At 42.5% G+C, this 21,562-nt stretch overlaps 1 protein-coding gene across 4 annotated transcripts; it reads left to right on the top strand.

The window, feature by feature from the left end:
• The first annotated feature begins 402 nt into the window (after positions 1–402).
• On the top strand, positions 403–11,580 carry LSMEM1 (leucine rich single-pass membrane protein 1). 4 transcript variants are annotated; one of them, XM_054197370.1, is made up of 4 exons: positions 403–496; positions 5,045–5,176; positions 8,495–8,653; positions 10,411–11,580. In XM_054197370.1, the coding sequence occupies exons 2-4, from the start codon at positions 5,050–5,052 to the stop codon at positions 10,611–10,613; spliced, it is 489 nt and encodes a 162-aa protein (XP_054053345.1). In that variant the 5' UTR covers positions 403–496; positions 5,045–5,049; the 3' UTR covers positions 10,614–11,580. The 4 variants fall into 4 exon arrangements, with proteins under 4 accessions (XP_054053345.1, XP_054053336.1, XP_054053318.1 ...); XM_054197361.1 differs by lacking the exon at positions 403–496 and adding an exon at positions 513–1,474; XM_054197343.1 differs by lacking the exons at positions 403–496; positions 5,045–5,176; positions 8,495–8,653; positions 10,411–11,580 and adding exons at positions 513–1,474; positions 1,935–2,229; positions 3,488–5,035.
• Positions 11,581–21,562: the final 9,982 nt, after the last annotated feature.

Consider the following 21,562-nt stretch of genomic DNA (forward strand, 5'->3'; position numbering starts at 1 on the left):
ACTATACCATGGCCTTCAACTGCAATTTTTGCTATTACTGATGTTTTTGTCACACAAGTAAAGAAACCTCTGATCCCTGACCTAGATGAAGCTGGCTGCCGCTGTTTGCCCAGCCCAAGACTGTGCCCCCAGTGAGCTGAGCTGTTCCCACAAGCCAGCCCCTCTCTCCCGTGGCTTCTGGGGGGGTCACATTTGCCACCTTTACCTACTGTAAAGCAGCACTTCTGATAGCTTCCTGGCCTGCCAGTATTTTGCAAGATTGCTTTCTGCAGGAGCTCCTGGCAGGTGGCGAAGCATGTGGTTGTCCTTTTCCCCCATTGCACTGTAGCTGCTGACCACAGAGACCAGGACGACTTCCAAGGCGGAGGGGAGATGGGTTGTTTTGCTGCCCTACAGAGATGTGATGGGTTTGCAGACCTTCTCAAGCTTAGAACTGGAGGGCCCTAGGTCCTCATCTTCTGATGAGGACGGTGTCAGGAATCTTTCGGGGATGGAGGTGAGACTTCTTTTTTTTTTTTTTTCTGGCTTGCACATCCTTGTTTGAAGGGAGGACTTCTAGGAGACCCCCGCAGAAAGGGAGCACGCTTATTACGTCTGCATTACTGCCCAGACTGAGCAGCAGCGGCGCTTGTCAGCTTGGGGTGGGAAACTATGAGTCAGAAGATGCATCCTCTCTGCTGTTTCCTGAAAGGAAAATACATTTATTGTCAGTTTAAAGGGGCCAAAAATTTTATACGTACAGAATGGCTTTGGAAAGGGTTTGGTTTTTTGAGCCACGGTCCCTTCATGTAAGCATCAGTGGGCTGTAACATCACATTCTGCAAGAAAAAACTAGTCATCAAAACTGTCTGTAAAAGAGCAACTATCCGTACTCACAAAGAGTTTATCTGAACTTATTTTTTAAACAACTAAGGATACTGGACAAATTAATCCATCCCATAATACTGTCCCACTTGAATTTGTATGGTGTGTGGGAGGAGGAAAATACCCTGTTTTTTTCTAGTCTATGCCTTTAAAGCACTCATGACTGCAATACTGTAGATACGACTCCTGCATAGCAAACTGGTTACTCATAGCTACAGCGCTGTAGATATGACTCTTCTGCGTAGCAAGTGAGTTCTAAAAAGGCATCGTAAGCCAAAAGGTTGGTGAAATGCTGATCACCAGTAACAAACCTCATTCTCCGTTCTAGGGTATTATCATCATCATGATTCCAATATGTTTGGAATCCCCCAGAAAGAGCTGCGTATGTGCTGATTTCTTTTTAAACGGATCAATATTGTGAAGTCAGTATACTTAGCCGAGATGAACTCTAAATATAGATTGAGGGACAGTCTGTTTCATAGCTGCCTTCATGGGTCCTGCAGGAGTTGACAGGTTTCTAGGGGTCTAAAAGTAGAGAGGCGTTTTCTTCGGGTGATTTTCACTGTCTGATTTCTTCCATATTGGCACGCCACCTGAACCCGGTTATGTTGTAAGTAACATTTCATTCGCCTGCTTTTTATTTCCTTTTAGACTTGATTGTTTTCTTTTTTTTTTTTTCTGGGAAGAATTTTTGGTGTGTTCTCACACCAAGTTCTAATTTTACCACAACAACTTCAGGAGAAATTTAAAAGTCGCATGGGGAAAGAAGTCTTTAAGAAAGGTTAAAGTACAAGATAGAGTGACTCCAAAAACCCTGATGTTTAGTTTGTTGGGAAAATAATCAATACTTTTGGCTAGTGACGCTGATGTCTGTATCCTCTCTCCTTTGGCATGTCAATGGAATCAAACAAATGTAATGGAATCAACAAATGACTTTGTTGAATTAATAATGGTTATCTTCACTGGGGTTACATGCACAGTGAGGAAATCAGTTTTAAATAATTAATAATGAGTGCAGAAACACATAATTCATAATATTAATGAATCAAAGGTACTCACATTTATTACAGACCAAGTTGTTAAGAAGAGTCTTCCCTGAAGTTGCAGGGAGGTACTAACTGAAATACCCAAGAGAAACAACTCTTCAGAAGCTAAAAATAACCAAAAGCCTCTGTGGCCGAGGCGGTAACTTTTAGCAGGCCGCTGTTGAGACGCGGGGGTCCGTAGCGATCGCAGAGCCAGCGCTGGTGGGGACGTGGCTCACAGACCGTGCTGCCTGGCACCGTGTGACAGCCTAGGGGAAGGGAAGTGGACGCAGCTGTCTGTCCCGAAATCACAGCTGCACACCTAACAATCCCACGCTAGGTAAGGGTAACCACTACTATGCCAGCTTTTCTACCTTATCTTTGTATTTTGTAGCAACAATTCTGAACAGGGCAGAAATAAGCTGTAATATTTTCTTAGAGTCTATTAAGTAGAAACATAAAAGTACACATGCCAGCCAGTCAATCCCCACTATCAGGAGAACGAGACCCATCGTCAGGAGCGACTGAAGCACGTAGTCTTCAGACTTATTGAGGCTCAGTGAATGTTTATTTGGCTGTGTGCTCAGATTTAGGGGAATTATGACAACCTTCTGCATTTGGTTTGATGAGGGAAAGAATGGGTCTTTTCTGTGAACACTCAGACCTGTATTCCTCGAACTTCAGGTTTGTAATTTAAGCGCCAGGTTAGGAATCCGGTCACACACTGCGTTCCCTATTGCTTGGAGAGGGAGTGAGGGAGAGACATGCCAAGAGGGCAATTCAACCCACCTAGGATTCAGAAATCATCCTTAGGTGCTGAACACTCTCCATCAACAGGGGGTTTACATCCCATGAAGCGGCGAGTTATGTCTGGCAGGTAAAATTGAACTTGAGAGCTTTGATAAAATACTAAATGGGTAAGATGTATTCGACTCCAAGTCTAAACTAATCTCTGTGAGCTCCCCCCTTACATTCACTAGCAAGGGAAAGGTACCTTTCGACTGCAATTGTGAGGTTGAAAGGACCTATCCCAGAGCAAGAGGAATATTACCTGGAGGTACATATTTTTCTTCAATAATTGCAGAGGGAGTTTTCAGTGTCCAGAGTAGTCTAAGATGCCTAATTAGAGCACCTGCATCTCCTTAGAGCTAGAACTGTAGTTTGTTTCTAGAAGACATTTTTGGAATCAGGGTAGCATAAAGAAAACAATAAGACTGTTGAAGAATAATGTGCGATTCACAGAGCAGCCTGCTTAGGTATTGCTTCTTTTCTGTATATAATCTTCCTTCGTAACTGTATTTATATAAACAATCATTCAATGATTCAGGCACCCAGACTCTGCAGAGAAGTTGGTTTTGCTGACTGGGCCCCATCCAGTGCACTTTTTAAGGCAAGGCGTACTAGTCCGAAGGAAAAGCTTTGCCCTCAGGTTTTAATTTGTCCAAAACTAGCATCTATCTGAAGTAGAACCATTAGAAGACTAATTTTTGCTCAATTTTTTGCAAATAAGAACTTCACAGTGATGTGCATAAGCATACCCATATTCTTGCTGCTTATCTCCTACATCCGTACCTGCTTTCTCTGTCTTATTTCTGAAGGAATTATTCAGTGATGAAAGCAGAGAACATGAATGACATTCTTCCTGGTGGTGTAAGTGAAGGTTTGGCTTTCACTGTGGTCAGGATATCACCCTTCATCTTACCAAGTACTGACCAAACCAAAAGGGTTATACAACTATATGCAAAAGGGTTATACAACAGAGCTCAGAGGGTAGTGACTGGGGGCACAGAGTCTAGTTGGAGGTCAGTGACGAGTGGTGTTCCCCAGGGGTCAGCGCTGGGTCCAGTCCTCTGCAATATATTCATCAATGACCTGGATGAGGGGACAGAGTGCACTCTCAGCAAGTTTGCTGATGACACAAAGCTGGGAGGGGTGGCTGACACACCGGAAGGCTGTGCGGCCATACAGAGAGACCTGGACAGGCTGGAGAGGTGGGCAGAGAGGAACCTTATGAAATTCAATAAGGGCAAGTGTAGGGTGCTGCACCTGGGGAGGAATAACCCCATGCACCAGTACAGGTTGGGGGCTGACCTGCTGGAGAGCAGCTCAGCTGAAAGAGACCTGGGAGCCCTGGTGGACAACAGGATGACCATGAGCCAGCAGTGTGCCCTTGTGGCCAAAAAGGCCAATGGCATCCTGGGGTGCATCAAGAAGAGTGTGGCCAGCAGGTCGAGGGAGGTCATCCTCCCCCTCTACTCTGCCTTGGTGAGGCTGCATCTGGAGTGCTGTGTCCAGTTCTGGGCTCCCCCGTTCAAGAAGGACAGGGAACTGCTGGAGAGGGTGCAGCAGAGAGCTACCAAGATGATTAAGGGACTGGAACTCTCTTATGAAGAAAGGCTGAGGGATTTGGGTCTCTTCAGTCTGGAAAAAAGACGTCTGGGGGGGAATCTTATCAACACTTATAAATACTTAAAGGGTGGGTGTCAGGAGGATGGGGCCAGGCTCTTTTCAGTGGTGCCTGGGGACAGGACAAGAGGTAATAGGCACAAACTTGAGCATAGGAAGTTCCATCTCAACATGAGGAAGAACTTCTTTACTTTGAGGGTGGCAGAGCACTGGAACAGGCTGCCCAGAGAGGTGGTGGAGTCTCCAACTCTGGAGACATTCAAAACCGGCCTGGACACGTTCCTGTGCAACCTGCTGTAGGTGACCCTGCTCTGGCAGGGGGTTGGACTAGATGATCTCCAGAGGTCTCTTCCAACCCTATGATTCTATGATTCTATGAACTAAATTGCTAACATTCAAATGAATGCTGGAGCCAGTCAAATAGATTTTCTCCTTCTCTCATTCCTCCCCTCCCCACCCACACACATACATAAGTATACAAACACTTACGTAGGTATACATACATATATGCACAAACACAATGTAGAAATGAAATTTTGTACTCATCAAAGGTCTCCAAGAATAAAGAAGTGCTGTGTACTGCACTACCCTTGCCTTCAAGAACTGGTAGGTGTGCTAGTCCTTCAAATCCCTTTATTTTAAGGGCGATTAAGGCTGCTCAGCATTTCCTTAGATCATGACACCAACTCTTACCAGTTATTTTGCACATCCCTGTTTTAATTTACCTTTTTAATTGTTATTTCTTTGAGATACAATGGAGAGGCCTTCCTTGGAAATTAACCTGCCCGATACTCATGAAGAAGGAAAACTTTATGTAGTTGATTCCTTAAACAACCTAAACAAACTAAATGTTTGTCCAGATGGATCCCAACATGCACTAGGTACGTATTATGATGCTTTGTGGTTTCCTATACATACAATAGGCCATCAAAAGAGTTATGTATGGCATTTGAAAAGACTGACCACATTGTGTTGCACTGATGTCAACAGCCCAATAGGCCAATATGTCATGTCAAGCTCCGTACTGTAAAATATAAGGAAAAGATTGAAAATGGTCTGATTTAGACAGCTCAGATTAACGGTTTAACTGCTCCTGTTGAATATTTCAGGTATTAGGTTCTTAGAAATCCCTGCATTTGGCTAGGGATTCACTGTCAAGCCTGAACCTATCTTCCATTTCCACTGGGATCCATGAGGTGATCCCTTGCAGCATAATTTCTCCAGTAATGCTCAATATGCACCTACTGCATAAATAGCACCATAACTCTTCAAAAGCACTGAAATTCACATGTGGCAACAGAAACACCAGAGAATTTCTGTTCATTCTATTAAGACCCATCTCCTAGGGACTCAAACCAGTTATCGGAAATATCCCATGAGACTTTTAAGCATTTTAATTCGCAGACTCTTTTACAGTTTCAGATATGGGCTCTCACACTTCTGGTTTTATAGGGCTTTTATCTTTGATTTGCTCATGGCAACAAGAATATTTTCATCCAATGATAGCTACAATATGCTTGAGTTCTTTGTGACCTGAAAACATCTCAAAAACAGGAGTTCTCTAGCAGGATTCCACACGACAATATTTGAATCTGCTTTTATTTCCCTTTTCCCTGGCAAATTTGACTGAAGAACAACAGCTATTAGAAGAGTTTCAAATGGCCATAACTTAATCATGCTTCTAGTTATAGGATTTAAATGCCTTTTCATTACTTCTGAGTCCTCTGACTTTTCCTTATGCAACTAATTAGAGTGGTGCTGGTTTCTAGATTTAACAGGAAGATGTTAGACACCAGCTACTTAATTTTCATATGTAGATTATCCTGATATTGTTACTTCTACAAGTGCAAAAGGAGACAATGGGATAAATTGGTTTTAACGTCAAAGAAACTCTTTGCAGTGTGGCTGTCTTGCTTTCTTTTGTAATTTTCATTGGACAGTATCATTTACTTTCCAGGTAAATACACAGGGTTTGGTGGGATCATATAGGGTTCTGTGGAATAATCACATGCATGCTCCTCCCTACATTTCAGCAGTAAATAAAGGTAGCCTAATATGTATTTTATGTATCAATTTGTAAAGTGCTTTGGCTCCTTCTAGGATTATTCCTTTTGACATATATATTTTTTATTTTTTTTTTTAAAAAACTTGGAGATTCTGTAGCTATCTTATCCAATCATTTAGATCCATAAAATGATTTTTTCACAGTCCTTAGCTGCCCTATTCAGCAGCATAAAATTCTGGTTTTCTTGCCAGAAAATTAGTGAGATCTGTGGAGTATTTTCCAAATTTTGATAAATACTAAACCCTTGTGAATGTCTATTGACAGTATGGCAGATGTCCAATTTGGTTTAAAAAATGATGTTTCAAAAGTGTTGCAATACACAGCAACCCTCCTGCTCAGTAGCTTAATATGACCTGGCATAATTAAACACACAGCAACCATGTTACAAGCTATTTAAAATGTATATACCTTTTGATTGCTTTGGTAGCAGCCATGCAGCAATTTCTTTACGGTTTAGAGGATGAAATGGTCCCATTGTTTGCAGCTTGGCAGGAATCTGTGTTCGCTGATTCCTCACAACCCTGCAGTCTGGCAGGTTCATCCAGCTGAAAGAGTAAGAAGCATTCATTAGGCAGAGCAAGCACAGACCACTTCCGAGTCCTCCATTGATAGCTTAGTGTGCTTGAGAGACAGCAATAGCAGGCCCTCCCCACCCTTATTATTCTGATTAGAAAGCAGTATTGGTGCAGGCACTTAGTATATGATGCATTTGTTATGAATGCTAAGGGAGTAAAAATAAAACGCCCAAACCCCAATTATTAAAAGGTTTCAGCTAACCCGCAGGCAAGAGTGTGTTAAATGCAATGAAGAAAAGCAGAGATACTCCCAGAGATCTCCTACTAGCTCAGCGAATTGCTCAGCCCCAGGTTGGTTCATTAGTAAAGTGCTGTAATGGCATACACAGCCTTCCCTCAGCTTTATCACTACAGGCTCAGTTGCAAACACCTCAGAGATTTCTACCAGCTAAAACAAGAACACGATCTAGAAATATATTTTTCACAGATGCACACGCTACTCTCCCTTTTGGAATGGCAAGGCAGCAACTGTAGGAAGAGAAATTACAGTCATTTGCATGTGATTTTAGCATGTATGAGACTGACACCAAAATGAAGTTATGTTAGCTCCCTGCTCCCCCCAAAAATAAACTCAAACCTTAGTAAATAAAGTAGTACACAAATTTGGGATTAAAAAAATATGGCTCAAGTATGAACATTTTTTATATTGACATGGATTTCCTCATGGTGTTCACTTGACTTTACCTGTTATCTTTAGGGTTTATTGCCACATCTCATTTGATCGCACCTGTTTCTATGAGAGCAACTACTGACTTTCCCTGTATGCAACACAGTCCCTAAAAAGCAATAAGCTGGCTTGCTGCCCGGATTCGAGGGCAGCAGAGCAACTGCTTCTCCTTTTTTCCCCTCATTCTTCATATGCTTGAAGGACGACATATGCAGTCCATGTGAAAGTCTATTCCATTTTTGAAAACTTGGGAGGATATGTACCTCATTTTTTCACTGGAATGAAACCAACAAAACCTAAAGAAGAAGGAGAATATTAAAAACACTTGTTTTAAGTAAAAAACCCAAGAACTATATTAATCCTATCCAACAAACTTCAGAAGCTTAACTGAGATGCTTAATTTGGGAAATTAATCACTCCCGGAACACTTCTATCGCCAAGCAGAAAAAGATGCAAATCTAGAGCACCAATGTGTAGGATGCATCTGTACCCAGGTTTTCAATATGACTTTTTCCCTCTTCTCTTTTGAAAAGGTTGAGTCCATTCAGGCCCTTAGAAAGCCTTCCGATGAAAACTTCATTGCCACCTTTGTACATGTAAAACTGAGCTGTAAAACTCTGAACTGTAAAACAGGTCAACTTCAACAAAACAGTGTATTTCAACAGCAGAAACATCTTTGTTGAATATGTCCCAACAGCTATAACAGATGTATTAGTTTTCATATTTTCAAATTCAAGCTGAGCTCATAAATTTGGTTTCTTCCCTTCGCACGCAATATCACAGGAAATAAAATCTGTTGGCCAAAATTATGACGCATTCCGCATCATTTCATGAAGCCAGAAGCATTTTGTCATGTTTATCCTAACCAACCTTAACAAACTTTATCATCAAGTGATCTGTCATCTCGCAACAGATGAGGAAGAGAACACTGGTGATACCGGAGAAAACACAGCAGGGAGCAACATAAGAAACCAGCGTTTGTTCTTCGTCACCTTCATTCTTACTTTGATCATCAGCTTGGCACTTGTTTCATTCGTAATATTCTTAATAAGTAAGTAAACCCGTGGTTCTTAAAAATGTAGGGTCAATTGGAAGAAGAGCTTTGCTGAAATGTGTGATGCTAGCTTATAACGCGCTACTGCTGCATTTGCATGGTCAAAGCTTTGCCTGGTTATGGGCAGTGGCTCTTGGCCATGGGTGTAAATGCACAGGCCTCTACTCTCTGAGATACAAGGCACAATTTTGTTCTTAGTGCAAAGGTTTTGTGAGCATCGACAGCTGTCAAGAATTTAGCTCAGCAGGGTTATACCATGTCACTAAAAATGCTGACTGGGAATTAAATTAAATTTTAAAGATGACTGTATGGCAGTGAGATACTTTGACAACGTGCCTTCCATTCCTTTCCAGACAAAACTCAGTACTGGGGCCATTCCACTGAAAATGGAATCATACCCAGACTAACACTTAAATCAGGCTACCTGAAGAATGAGCTGAAGGTTGACAGACAGCTACTGACTAGAAATTGGTTTAGGACTAAGACAATCTCAAACATAAGACACAAAAAACCAGATAAGATATATCAAGCTTGTCACGTAGCATTCAGTCTGTAGACATAATTACTGTTCTGTTTAGCTAAGCACATGACTACAGGTGACCTCGGCTTATGGAACCCTTGCCATCTTGGGGTTTTCTGGACTAACGGTATTGAACAGAGTACGAGGTGCATTATTTTAATTTACAAGTCCATTTTGAATGAATTGGAATCTCTGTGAAATCAAGATTTCTTTTATCCTATAGTAGGGAATTCACTGGAGCATAGCAAAAATCCTCAGTTTCCTCTATGAACAGGAAATCCCAATCCTTGACTGAATTTGCTCACAAGCGCTCAAAGGACAGAATATCAGACAAGTGAAGAGCGCAAAGGAAATTTTAAGTGGCATGACTGTAAACTCTTAATTAAAATATCTCGTACTTGAATTCCAGATTTATTTAATGGGGAGCTGCTAAAAGTAGAGCCCTGATATAGAAAAATGAGTAATGTGCCCCTCTAGTGGAAAGATGGTAAAGTATTAGTGAAAAGGCTACTTACAGGGATTAAAGCAGTTTGCATGGGCTCAGGAGGTCTGTGTTTTTTGTCACTGATCTCCAGACGTGTTTCAGATTATGTTACAAACAATCTCAGATCATGCTTGCAAGCCACAGACATATATTAATTTAGCATTGGCACTATTAGACTTAAACTTCAAAACCCATGGGTAAATTTTGTTCAGAAGGCCAAAATAAAAATAGCTCCAGAAGTGTACACGATGGATACTGCATATTGGTGTTCCAGAGGAAACTGGCCTCTAAATGCCAATATTTGCAAGAATTTTCCTTTAATTTAAATGCTTTAGGAAATCAAGTGCAGTGTCTGTAGTCTGCTGTGTGTTTTAGTAATTGTACTTTTACAAAAATACAGGTGCCTACTGCCCAGAAATAGCATCTTGGAGCCCCTAAATAAGACATTTTCCTGTGGACACTAATGGAACGGATGCATTCCTGAAAGCTGCAAAATTTGTCTGAGCCATATTTGATTTTATTACAATGCACTAAACTGAATAAAACAGAAAACAGGCTATTAAACAATGTAGTGAGCAGGTAACTCAACCAGATGCGTAACTTCTTATCATTAGGCACTGCAGTTGTTTTCCCGTTTAATATTTTAACTCATCATAATTCCCTACAAACTCCTGTAGGAATGCAAGAGAGGGTAGTTACGTTCTTGACTTAAATGTTGCCAATTTAATGCGGTACATTTTCCTTTTCAAGTTCAAACTAGAAACAAGATGGACCAAATAACAAGCAGGCTACTATCTGAAAAGAAGAACATAGAGGAGCTTAAGAAAATGAACAATATGATATTAAAGCATCTAAATCAATCGGGAATTAAGAGGAGATACCTCTTCACACAGTCTCCTGATCTTCATGATTACCTCTTTACCCATCCTGAGATGAAAGTCCCTGGAGAATAAATCTTCTTTGTAATGAAATTCAGTGTATTCATTTACTCAGATATATTCACATATGGCACACAGGTTACTTAAACATTCTGGTGTGGTCACAGGAGCACTGGAAAAGCTATCTGAATGAAAAATATTAGAAAATAATGTTTTATCCTGTTCTATGCGAATATAGATTTTGAAAACTAAGCCCATATAATTTATAATAAACAACGGGTTGTCAACAATTTTGGGCAAGAGTTCCAGATTCTCTGTGCGTTGTAAATTGCAGGGCTAAGGGCTTAGTTTTACTTTAAATGTAAGTGAATGATCACAGAAAATAGTGATTTCTATTCACGGAATCACCGCATCACGGAATCATGGAATTTCAGAGTTGGAAGGGACCTCTAGAGATCATCTAGTCCAACTCCCCTGCTAAAGCAGGATTGTCTAGAGCACATTACTCAGGACTGCATCCAGGCAGGTCTTGAAAGTCTCTGGAGAAGGTGACTCCACAACCTCCCTGGGCAGCCTGTTCCAGTGCTCTGTCACCCTCACTGTAAAGAAGTTTTTTCTCATATTTGATCGGAACTTCCCATGTTCCAGCTTGTGCCCGTTACCCCTCGTCCTGTTACTGGGAACCACTGAAAAGAGTCTGGCTCCGTCCTCCTTAAACCCACCCTTTAGATACTTGTAAACATTAATAAGGTCTCCCCTCAGCCTTCTGTTCTCCAGGCTAAAGAGTCCCAGCTCTCTCAGCCTTTCCTCAAAAGGGAGACGCTCCAATCCCTCAGTCATCTTTGTTGCCCTACGCTGGACTCTCTCCAGTAGTTCCCTGTCTCTCTTGAACTGGGGAGCCCAGAACTGGACACAGTGACCTTGTTCACTTAGTTGGTCTCCTGTTTCTTTGGAACAAGTTTTGTGTTTGCTTCTGTACTACTTATATTTAAGGATAACTTCCGATTCCATAACTTATAAATAAATGCAGTTCTGCCACGGAGTTTGGTGGTTTCCTCTTCTGTGCATCTAAATAGATTGACTTACTACTCCTTTTGTAAAAAACCAAACTTGAATAAAAACAAACCCTTTCATAACATGCCATATTCAGTCCAAATTGGTATTGACTGGAAGTGGGTGTCGTATCGTCTTACATGGGAAATGGGTTTAGAGGACTCAGTCGGGTAATACACATCTCATAGCAATGCTAGCATGCTGTACTCAGTATTTGCTGGCAGTTTCTGGGTGAAGGCCAAGTGTTTTTATAAAGTGATGTGGGGAAATACTACACGTTCTTGTACTCTTTCCTATAGTTGCTGTTGGCCACTATTGGAGAAGGGCCAGGTGAAATCTGGTCTGAACCTTCATGTTTTTTAAATGCAGCAGTATCTCAGAAGGTGAAAGCAGGAGCCGACGCTTCCTCACTCTGACTTTACATGGTTGTGTCAACCGACACCCAAAAGTGCGATCATATAAGAGACTGGTGGGTAGCTTTGTAATTTTAGTAGTCATAACCTTCTACTAGTACATACATTAAGAAGCCACCTCTATTATCAATAAATAAATTGGCTACTCCCATCACAATGGCGCAATGGCAGCTGACACTATGGAGTATGTCCAGCATCTTCTCTTTTACTTGGAGTTTTCTTTCTCATCCAGTGCTTTCTTATCTCTTCTGGACAATTGTACAAAAAAGTCACCGAAGTCGACAACTTGCACTTTAGTCTCCTTTTCCAGAATGAATGATAGTCCCTTCTGTGATGCCTACTTCATAGTCTATAACAGAGTGAAGAACTAGGATCAAGGAATCTTTCTTGGTGTCACTCTACTTGGATTTGCCCACCAATTCTATTCCTGCTATTAGGAGTGCTTTGCTTTACACCTATGTTTTACATCACCTTCTTTTTATTTCTTGATTTTTCTCTTCCTGATCTGTTACTGTCAAGTCATTCATATGAAAACTGTGAGGTTTGGCCTTAAGAGTTTATCACTCCTGCTGTTAATTCCCAGCTGCAGTTGTAATTATCTCCTCTGGATATCACAAGTAGTTGTTACAAAAATGACTTCAATATAGCTAAAAAAGAATGATAAAAGTAAGCGCAGAACAAGTTGTAAGGAAAGAAACCCTAAAATATCCCAAATATCTTTCTGTAAATGCTGTTAAACAATGAAAGAAAAAGCATCGTAAGACTAAAAACATGACACTCGCAGTGTTGTTTCTCTGTTCTTCTCCAAGCTGTCAGCTGCTTTTTAATGACAGTATTAAATTCTCATCTCTCCCACTCATCTTGTAGCTACTGTAACTGCTTTCAAGCTCCTGTCTCGCTCTGACACACATCCGTACTTGTTAGCCAGGGAGAAACAACTCTAGTATTTGGCACTGAGTGCATCTCAAACACGTGGATTTGTCACATCCTTCATTGCAATTGCAGCTATCAGAGCAGTCTGTGGTCTACTAGAAACCAAAACCAATCATCAATAGATTTTTCTGGCAGGAGACTGTAAACAAAAATCCATGCTACAGCAACAGTCCCTGAAGAAATGAAAGCTTCCTCATCAATCTGATCTTGTCCTCAATTACCCTTAATCTAGTTATTCAATCTGTACTCTTAATAAATCCACCTTTTCTGTCTCTAATATCGATTAGAGTTGGGTTTTTTTTTTCATTCCAGGGTTTGATCCTGCAAGGTGCTGAGTGCCCCCAGCTGCTACAGATTTAGGACCAGCTGGGGCATAGCAATGTGCAGGTGTGCTCAATATCACACAGGACTGAGGCCCTGAGTCACCCTTTTCATATTTGATCGCTTCTTCACTTGCAGTGATCAGCGATTAAGATCAGTGACTGAAAAAGTGCAAAGGCCCAAGGAACTCTTTAGGCCCATCCCGTTAGCACTGCTGAAACACATCTGCTGCTGAAGCCGCTTGCGTACAAGGGAGACTGCATACGGCTCCTTGTGGCTTCTCAGCTCAAGTTGCCAACATCCATGTACAGTTAGAACTGCTTCCACATGAGACCAGAGCAAGGGTGTAGATGGCTGCCTTCACAGCAGAGTGCCACAACCACTCCACCAACGCTTTCTGGAGTACCCCCTAAACAGAAGCAAGTAGCGGCTCCTTCAGGGGAACATTGCCATTTAATCTACTGACAATGAAATAATCCCAAACAAACCGATACCCGTCTCTTAAAATCTCCTACAAACTTGACCCTGAAGCAAACTTCAGCTCATTCCAGAGCTCCATCTTGAATAAACAGCTAAGTGACTAGTAAACTCCAAGCTCCAACAGCATGTGGCATAACCACTGTGCTGTATCTGTTACAGTGTCTCCTGCAGACATAAGTTCTCTGTTCTTGTACGGCTGCACATCTTGAGAGCCTTTGCAATACCTGGGTTCAGACAGATTTAACAACAGGCCACTGATGCTCATGTCTCTCAACAGCTGCAACTCCTATCATTACTGAAATGACAACTTGGCTTCAGGAAACTTTCTGCTGAATAAATCTGGACAATACTAGAAAGATGCTGGTAAGCAAGAAGAAACACTTTAACCAAGAAATTATCTTCAGCTTCCACCAAAGACATCGTGGTGCTAGTCTCTGAAGTGTTGCCTGATTCTTTAGCTGGTTAGGTAATATCAGTAGACAAAATACTTTCTTCCTCTGGTTAGCTTGCTGAGAAATTCACTCCTTTGCTCCTGATATCCACAACAGTCCATGTTCTTCTTAACCCAAAACCATCAGACTGTATCTGACTATGTGAAACTACACGTGGAGAGACTATACAGCAATAACTAGTAGAGGGTCAGCTAGTGCAGGCATTTGCTTGCCTTCCTTGGGGTCATGTTACCATGAGAACATCAGCTTGTACTCACTCTTGTGCTCCTCTAGAAGGAAATGGAGCTCAGTATCTACAAGAGGCATGTAAGAACTGAGGACAAAACATTCTTTATAGAGGCCTGTCTATGAACCAGTCAGAGGTTTAGGTAAATCCAGACACAGTGTGTATCTTCAGTAGAAAATGATGCACAGACAGCAAAGGGAGATTTTCAGAGGGAATCAAATCCATCCCTTTGCCTGACCGAAGCATTGCAATTACTTAAACCATTCCTGATAGAGGCTTGTCCATTCACATTGTAAAATATTTGAAGGATGGAGCTTCTACAAGTCTCCTCTTCTAGTGCGTAGCAAACCACATGGTTAATTTTTTTTTCCCTGAAGTCTAACTAAAATTTTCCCTACTGAAATTTAAGTCCATTTTTACCTGACCTATTCCTTGTGAATATGAAAAATAGTTTGTAACATTCCAGTTTTTCAGTTATTTTATATTACACTAACTCTGCAAGGCAATTTTACTCTTAAGAAAGCTTTCTTATCCCCTGAGATACTTGGAATTTTAAGACAACACTTATTCTTAAACTCTAGTATGAGTTCAGTTCACATGCTTCATCCACTGGTAACAATACAAAGCTGAACATGGGTAAAAAACAATAATGATGTGCGTACTCTGAATCTGGAAAAAGGGAAGAGAAAATTCCAGGAGTGGGAAAAGGATTGTCACAAGTTTTGTTAGACCGCTTGCTCTCAAAGGTGATGTGCTGTGTGCTGCACACAATCCAAACAGTTCAGGAACACCAAATGCAGTGTCACGGTATTCGCAAAATGAGCAGAGTGGAACAATGTTGAACAAAGCAGAAGGAGAATTCTCAGAACTAGAATTATCTGAACAAAATGCCATTTTGTAGGGTTTTGATGTCTTTGGAGATAAAATATTTACTTTCATTCTACCAAAGCATAATCTTGTAAAATTACACATGAAATTGCCTGCAAATATGCATTTTCAGATCCAAAATTCCAAGTTTTCTCATTCATTTCACCCTGTCTGACTGGAGTTTGTGCTCTGAGATTCAGAGCAAAGCAATGTGCTCCAGGAAAGCTTTAGTGTTTTGAAAATGTTTATTTTGACAAAATTGTAACCAGTTTTAATTAGAACCCTGATTAACAAGATCTAGATAAAACAAATAGCAACTAAAGATTGGATTTATGTTTTGAACAGTAACTGAAAATCATCTGTCCAAGAAGATGCTTAACTTGATCTTCTTATAGGTTTCTAGTGCAATTTATCTTGGAAGATGTTGGCAAATAATGGAAGTTGGATCAAAACCCTAAACCGCAGCCCAGTGCCACACGGATCAAGGGAACTGTTCTCTTCAATTAAGGAAAAAAAAGCACATTCAGTCCATTACTTGTTAATGTTCTTATTTTCCTGACAGATCAACAAGAATACTGAGATTAAAGAGAGGGAACACAGGGGAGGTATGTACTGTCACTTCCTCTGGGATACATAAGAAATAGTAACACTATGGCCAAAGATGTTAGTCTTATTTGAGAACCCGATCAATCTTAGAATTCAAGAAAAGGTTTTTACAGAGTCTGTTTCCTATCCTTTCTCTAGTTTCTGGGCCACGCTTCAGCAATCGAAATGCTGTCCACGATTCACTGATGAGCCAGCAAAACCCCTGAATGGTAATGAGAAACTTCCAGTGGAAACAGTCACAGCACAGTGCTGCTGCTAATTTATCACTGTGAGGCAAACCGCATTACACACAAGGGTGAAAGGACAATTTAAAAATCGATTGCCTGCCAATTTAAAAATCTATTAATAATTATGGGTTTGCTTTTCAAGTTCTGCACTGCTCATTTAATCTTAATATCTTCTTCACCACATAACTGACTTTGGAAAACTGTGCTTGTCTACAAGGTGACACAAAATTTTGAAATTCACAGACACCCTTTGCTCCTCAGCAAAAGCTCATGGCTGATTCATTAATTTGCAAGAATGCTTTAGTTTTTTTCTGAACGGAACACTGAAGCATTTTCTTCTGAAGACCTCTCCCTGAGTCCTCAAAATCATATGGCTAGATATGTAGGTGATAACAATAATATTTTTATTGGTTTTTCAACAGAAGGTGTGACGTGGGTTCTAGTTCTTTTTGTGCGTCATCAGTGACTGATTGACTTTGCACCTTGAAGCAAGCTTAAATAACTAGATAATGGAGAAAAAGCCTACTACCTGTAAACTAATAATAACAAACACAGAATTTAATGGTGTTATTTTTAATAGAATTTTAGGTGTAGTGTTTTTTTAAAAAAACAATGTCAACCAACCTATTGTGGAGTGGAAGGAAAGTGCTTCTTGTAGACACTCGTCTGTAGGATTTTATTCAGATTGGTGTGCCTGAGCTGCTACTTTGACCCAGAGCAGCTCTTGGGTTGCACTTCTTGCTTGACACGAATATAAGTGAATGACTTTAAAACAGAGGTCCCTGAGGTCCTGGCGTTTTGGGGCTGTTTTGAACTACCTTCGGCTTCATACAAAAATCTGCAGCAGGAGGATCCCTAGCTATTGACAGCAAGTGAGTCAGCTTGCTGAAGTGCACGGGGAGTGAATGAAATCTAGTGAACTGACTCAGCACCTATAAATAAATACTGACTGACTCATTTAGGCCTCTTCCTCGAGGAACAGTGGTCATAACATGACACCAAGATAAGATAAGCTCATAAAAAAGGAAACAGCCCCCAGAGTTTTGCTTAATGCTTTTCACGTTTTCATGTCTTCCCCAAGTAGTCATCTCCAGTCTGAGCAGGTATGTCCAGGCCTTTACTCAAGAACCTCGGCTGAGGGAAAGAGAAAGCACTGGCCAGCTCAGGCATTTCCTAGCAGGCCTGTTGAAACCATATCATAGAATCACAGAATTGTCTAGGTCGGAAGGGACCTTTAAATCATTGAGTCCAACCATCAACTTAACTCTGACAAAACCACCACTAACCATGTCCCTCAGCACGATGTCTACCATCTTTTAAATACCTCCAGGGATGGTGGTTCCACCACTTCCCTGGGCAGCCTGTTCCAGTGTTTGATAACCCTTTCAGTGAAGAAATTTTTCCTAATATCCAGTCTAAACCTCCCCTGGTGCAACTTGAGGCTGTTCCCTCTTGTCCTATTGCTCGTTACTTGTGAGAAGAGACTGACCCCCACCTCGCTACAGCCTCCTGTCAGGTAGTTGTAGAGAGCGATAAGGTCTCCCCTCAGTCTCCTTTTCTCCAGGCTACACAACCCCAGCTCCCTCAGCCGCTCCTCATAAGATTTGTGCTCCAGACCCCTCACCAGCTTCATTGCCCTTCTCTGGACAGGCTCAAGCACCTCAATGTCTTCCTTGTAGTGAGGGGCCCAAAACTGGACACAGCACTCGAGGTGGGGCCTCACCAGTGCCGAGTACAGCGGACAATCACTTCCCTAGTCCTACTCACCACACTATTCCTGGGCACGCTGCTGGCTCATATTCAGCTGACTGTCGACCAACACCCCCAGGTCCTTTTCTGCCTGGCAGCTCTCCAGCCGCTCTTCCCCAAGGCTGTGGCACTGCATGGGGTTGTTGTGACCCAGGTGCAGGACCCGGCACTTGGCCTTGTATCTCACCTTCCTATGTCTGTGTCCACAGTGCCCGAGCAGGCCCTGAGAACGGTAGGTACGTTTTTGTCGCTCGTACTAGAAAGATCTTCCATTCATTAGCACTTGGTGGCCTCCGCAGTAACGGGAAGCCTGCCGGCAATGACAAACAGGCCGAAGAAAAACCAGACCGTGCTTGTTAATGTAACCGCAGCTTCGTTTCCAGGCTCTGCAGCGCCCTCTTCCCGGGTGTACGCTGCTGCCGCCGATACCACCCAGGCCTGCTCGGCCCCGCCGCCCTCCCGGGCCCCTCAGGGCGAGGGCGCCCAGCGGCTTCCCGGCGGACGGGGGAGACCCCTGGCGGCCGCCAGCGCGGCCCGCAGCCGGGGCGGGGTGGGCCTGGCAAGGCCCCGCCGGGCCGCAAGCCTGAGGGCGGCAGGGAGGGGAAAGGGACGAATCCCTTGAGGAGGAGCCCTGGGCAGCCTGGTGCGACACGAAAGACCAGGGGAGGGGAGACGGGGGAAGAGGCCTTTTTGCAGCAGAATAACCCAAAATGTCGAGTGAGGCTCTGGTCGGGCGGGGGGGCCTGCAGAGGGGAACGCAGAAGTACCAGGTGCGAGGGTCAATGAGACGCTGCCGTGCGCTTAAGCCAAAAGGGCGCTGCTGTCAGAAAAGCCTGATTTTCTTCAATGGCTCTCTTTTTTTCTTCTCCCCACTCCCCTCCCCAAGGGCAGCAGTAATGCCTTTTTAATGAGTTTTTAGATGCCTATTGCTGTTTTGATGGAAATCGTCACGTCAGGTACTTGCCAGGAGCGAGGAGAGTTGGCAAAAGTGCTGCTGATCAAAGACATTAACTTAAAAAGAGAGAAATACAAAGGTCCTAGTGTAAATTTTCCTTTCAGTATTTGCAGTCCCGTCACTGCTGACTCCCTCGTCGTCCGTCTGTGAAGATGCTCTGCCGCGCACCGCAGCAGTACACACAGGGGCTCGTGATCAAATCAAGCCTAAAAAGGAATTAAACAGCCCGAGTGTCTTTTGAAATGTCCCTGAGCGTTTCAGCATTCCCCTTCACTGTAAACACGGCAGCTTTTCAGGAGAACGAGGAAGACCAATGCCAAGGTGAAGCCTGCGCTGCTGTCCCACCCAGGGGAAGGAAGGAAAGAGCCGGGGCCAGAGGATGAAGATGGACAGGTGATGGTGGTGTAGGATGAGTCAGCCTCAGGAAATGTGGACCTCTCAAGTATCTGCTTTGCGGATGGATGTTCGGGGCAGCGCTGAGGTGAGGACTGTCGCAGGAGGAACCTCAGCCCATCTTGGAGGTGGGGAATGGATGTTTTCTGGCCAGCAGAGCCTGTTACATGCATTCCTAGGAAAAGGTCTGTGGTGGCCCCTGTGGACATTGTAAATGCAGCCCTGCCTGGGTGAAGCAGGAGCCAGGGAACCCTGTGCTCAGCATGCGGCATTTGCCAGGCCTGGGAGCTGGGATAGTGCTTTCTGAGAGTGGTTAACTTGGATCTCACTAGTCTGTTCAGCACTGTTTTTTCTTCCTTCAGATCTGTGATAAAATGACATTCTGCCAGTGACTGGAATGGCCATTAACATGCTGATGGAGAACATGCTGCTGAGCCTATTAGACAATCATTGACATGGAGGCACACACTTAAGTCATTACTTTGACAAGGATTAGGCATATGCGTTGATTTGGGGGAGATGTAGGCCCTCTTCAAACTTATTATAATGCAAGGGGCAATTTTATATTCACGATCTATCCACTCATTTTGAGATGGAGAATTTCTTATGCCACTTAAAGAACTCTTCCCAATACTCTGCAAGGTTAGTAAAGATGAAGCCATTTCTTTTAATAAATGTCCTCCATTATGCTTGATAGACCAACATTTCCCTTTCCATAAGAATATGGGGCTTGTAGTTTGAATTTCTACCATCCTACTGAAGTAGCTACACTAGCTGTACCAGTGTGATGTTGTTACACAATACCTGCCATCCCAAAGTAGCCAGCAAACTGCCTGTTTCTGCTCTTCCTAGGAGCAGTTTAATACTCCAGAGTGAGCTACTCAAAATGGGTTGTACCTCTCACCACTGAGAGACTGCAGTCTCCTCTGCATTCATATTTCCTTCTGGGGGGACCTCTGGTCTGGGGCCAGTCCTTGCAGGATAGCTGCCATCTGACTGATTTCTCTGTTCTGAGTGGTTGTAACCTGTTGCAGTTTAAGACTTTTCAAGACAAACTCTTGCTTAAAGCTGTCATTCTGATATATAAGGAATTTTGACTGGTATTTATAGTCAACTTAGCTATCCATCTTGGCAGAAAGTGAAGCGTCTTATTTGTAACAGATATCGTCGTGATTCTGTGCATCTTAGGGCAGAGCCCTGTTTCCATTTAAAGGGCTGCAGGCTCCACATTTTTGCAACCACAAAAGTATTACACAGGCTAATTGGAAGGGAAACACACCCTTCCCAAATAGTTGATATAGTCTCCTATCCTTTTCTTAGGAATAACAAGCACTAATACCATTACTTGGCGTTCAATAAGCTATTTGGAAAACTTTCCATCGTGGTTCTCCTTGCCAGCTCCAGGTGTAAAGTAAAAAGACTTTATAGTTTTTAGTCTTTATAGTCTTTATGGAAGTTTCCAACAATTTGTGTTGTATAGCTTAGTTCTAGTTCTTCGTTAGGTATCTAAAAAAGCAGTGGGGTTTCTCGTTTCTAATTAATTTGCCTCTTTGGGAGATTCTTTTATGAATACTGCAGACTATACTTCTCACCTGCTGTTAATTTCTTGCCAGCTACTCATGCACTGTATTTTCTTGTTCCTCCGGCAAGAACATAAATTTCATATGAAAGCCCTCACTACAGATACGTTTACTGGAAATGTTTTCTTTCTCAGATGTGGTTTTTTCCATGTAAATGGTACAACTTTAACAAGTGTCGCTGAGAGCTGCATTTAAATGCTCTGTAATTTGAGAGCTATAGCCCTCATCTGGGAAATAGGAGGCAATAGTTGAAATCTCTTTAAGCCTGCCACATAATAGCTGAGCAACTGGACAAAGCAGGAGAGGGGACACTAACACTACCATTGCCTTTTTTTATCCTATGTAGACCGTGATTCATCAGATGTGCTCTAAAAAAAATGAGCAGATTGGGCACTGTAGGAGAGAGAGATGTGCAAACAGCTCATTCCTGCATCCTGGCAGACCTTAGCTGTGAACTAGATGCTAACTGATCAGCATTGCCAGGAGAGGGTATTTAGATACTCAGGGAAATTTTCTGCTGCAAAGATGTGTCTGCATGCTTCCAACATTACACGGCAAATTAGCTGGAGTTTTGAAGATCTCAATTTTGAGCACAGATGAATGAAGTGGCAATTAGCTGGAAATAAGGTGCTTGAAAAAAGCTGTATCCTGGAATTCAGTCCAAAGGATTAGGAAGATAACCAAACAGGGAGAGGATCTCTCAGGATCTCTGTGGCACTCAAATCCCAGTAAGGTTTTATTACCTTTATTACCTTTATTACCTATAAAA

The sequence above is a fragment of the Rissa tridactyla genome, chromosome 1 (assembly GCF_028500815.1).
Source record: "Rissa tridactyla isolate bRisTri1 chromosome 1, bRisTri1.patW.cur.20221130, whole genome shotgun sequence".
NCBI classification, from domain to species: Eukaryota; Metazoa; Chordata; class Aves; order Charadriiformes; family Laridae; genus Rissa; species Rissa tridactyla.

Excerpts from the sequence above, each read along its gene's own strand:
- LSMEM1 (XM_054197343.1), top strand. The coding sequence starts at position 3,501 with ATGAAAGCAGAGAACATGAATGACATTCTTCCTGGTGGTGTAAGTGAA.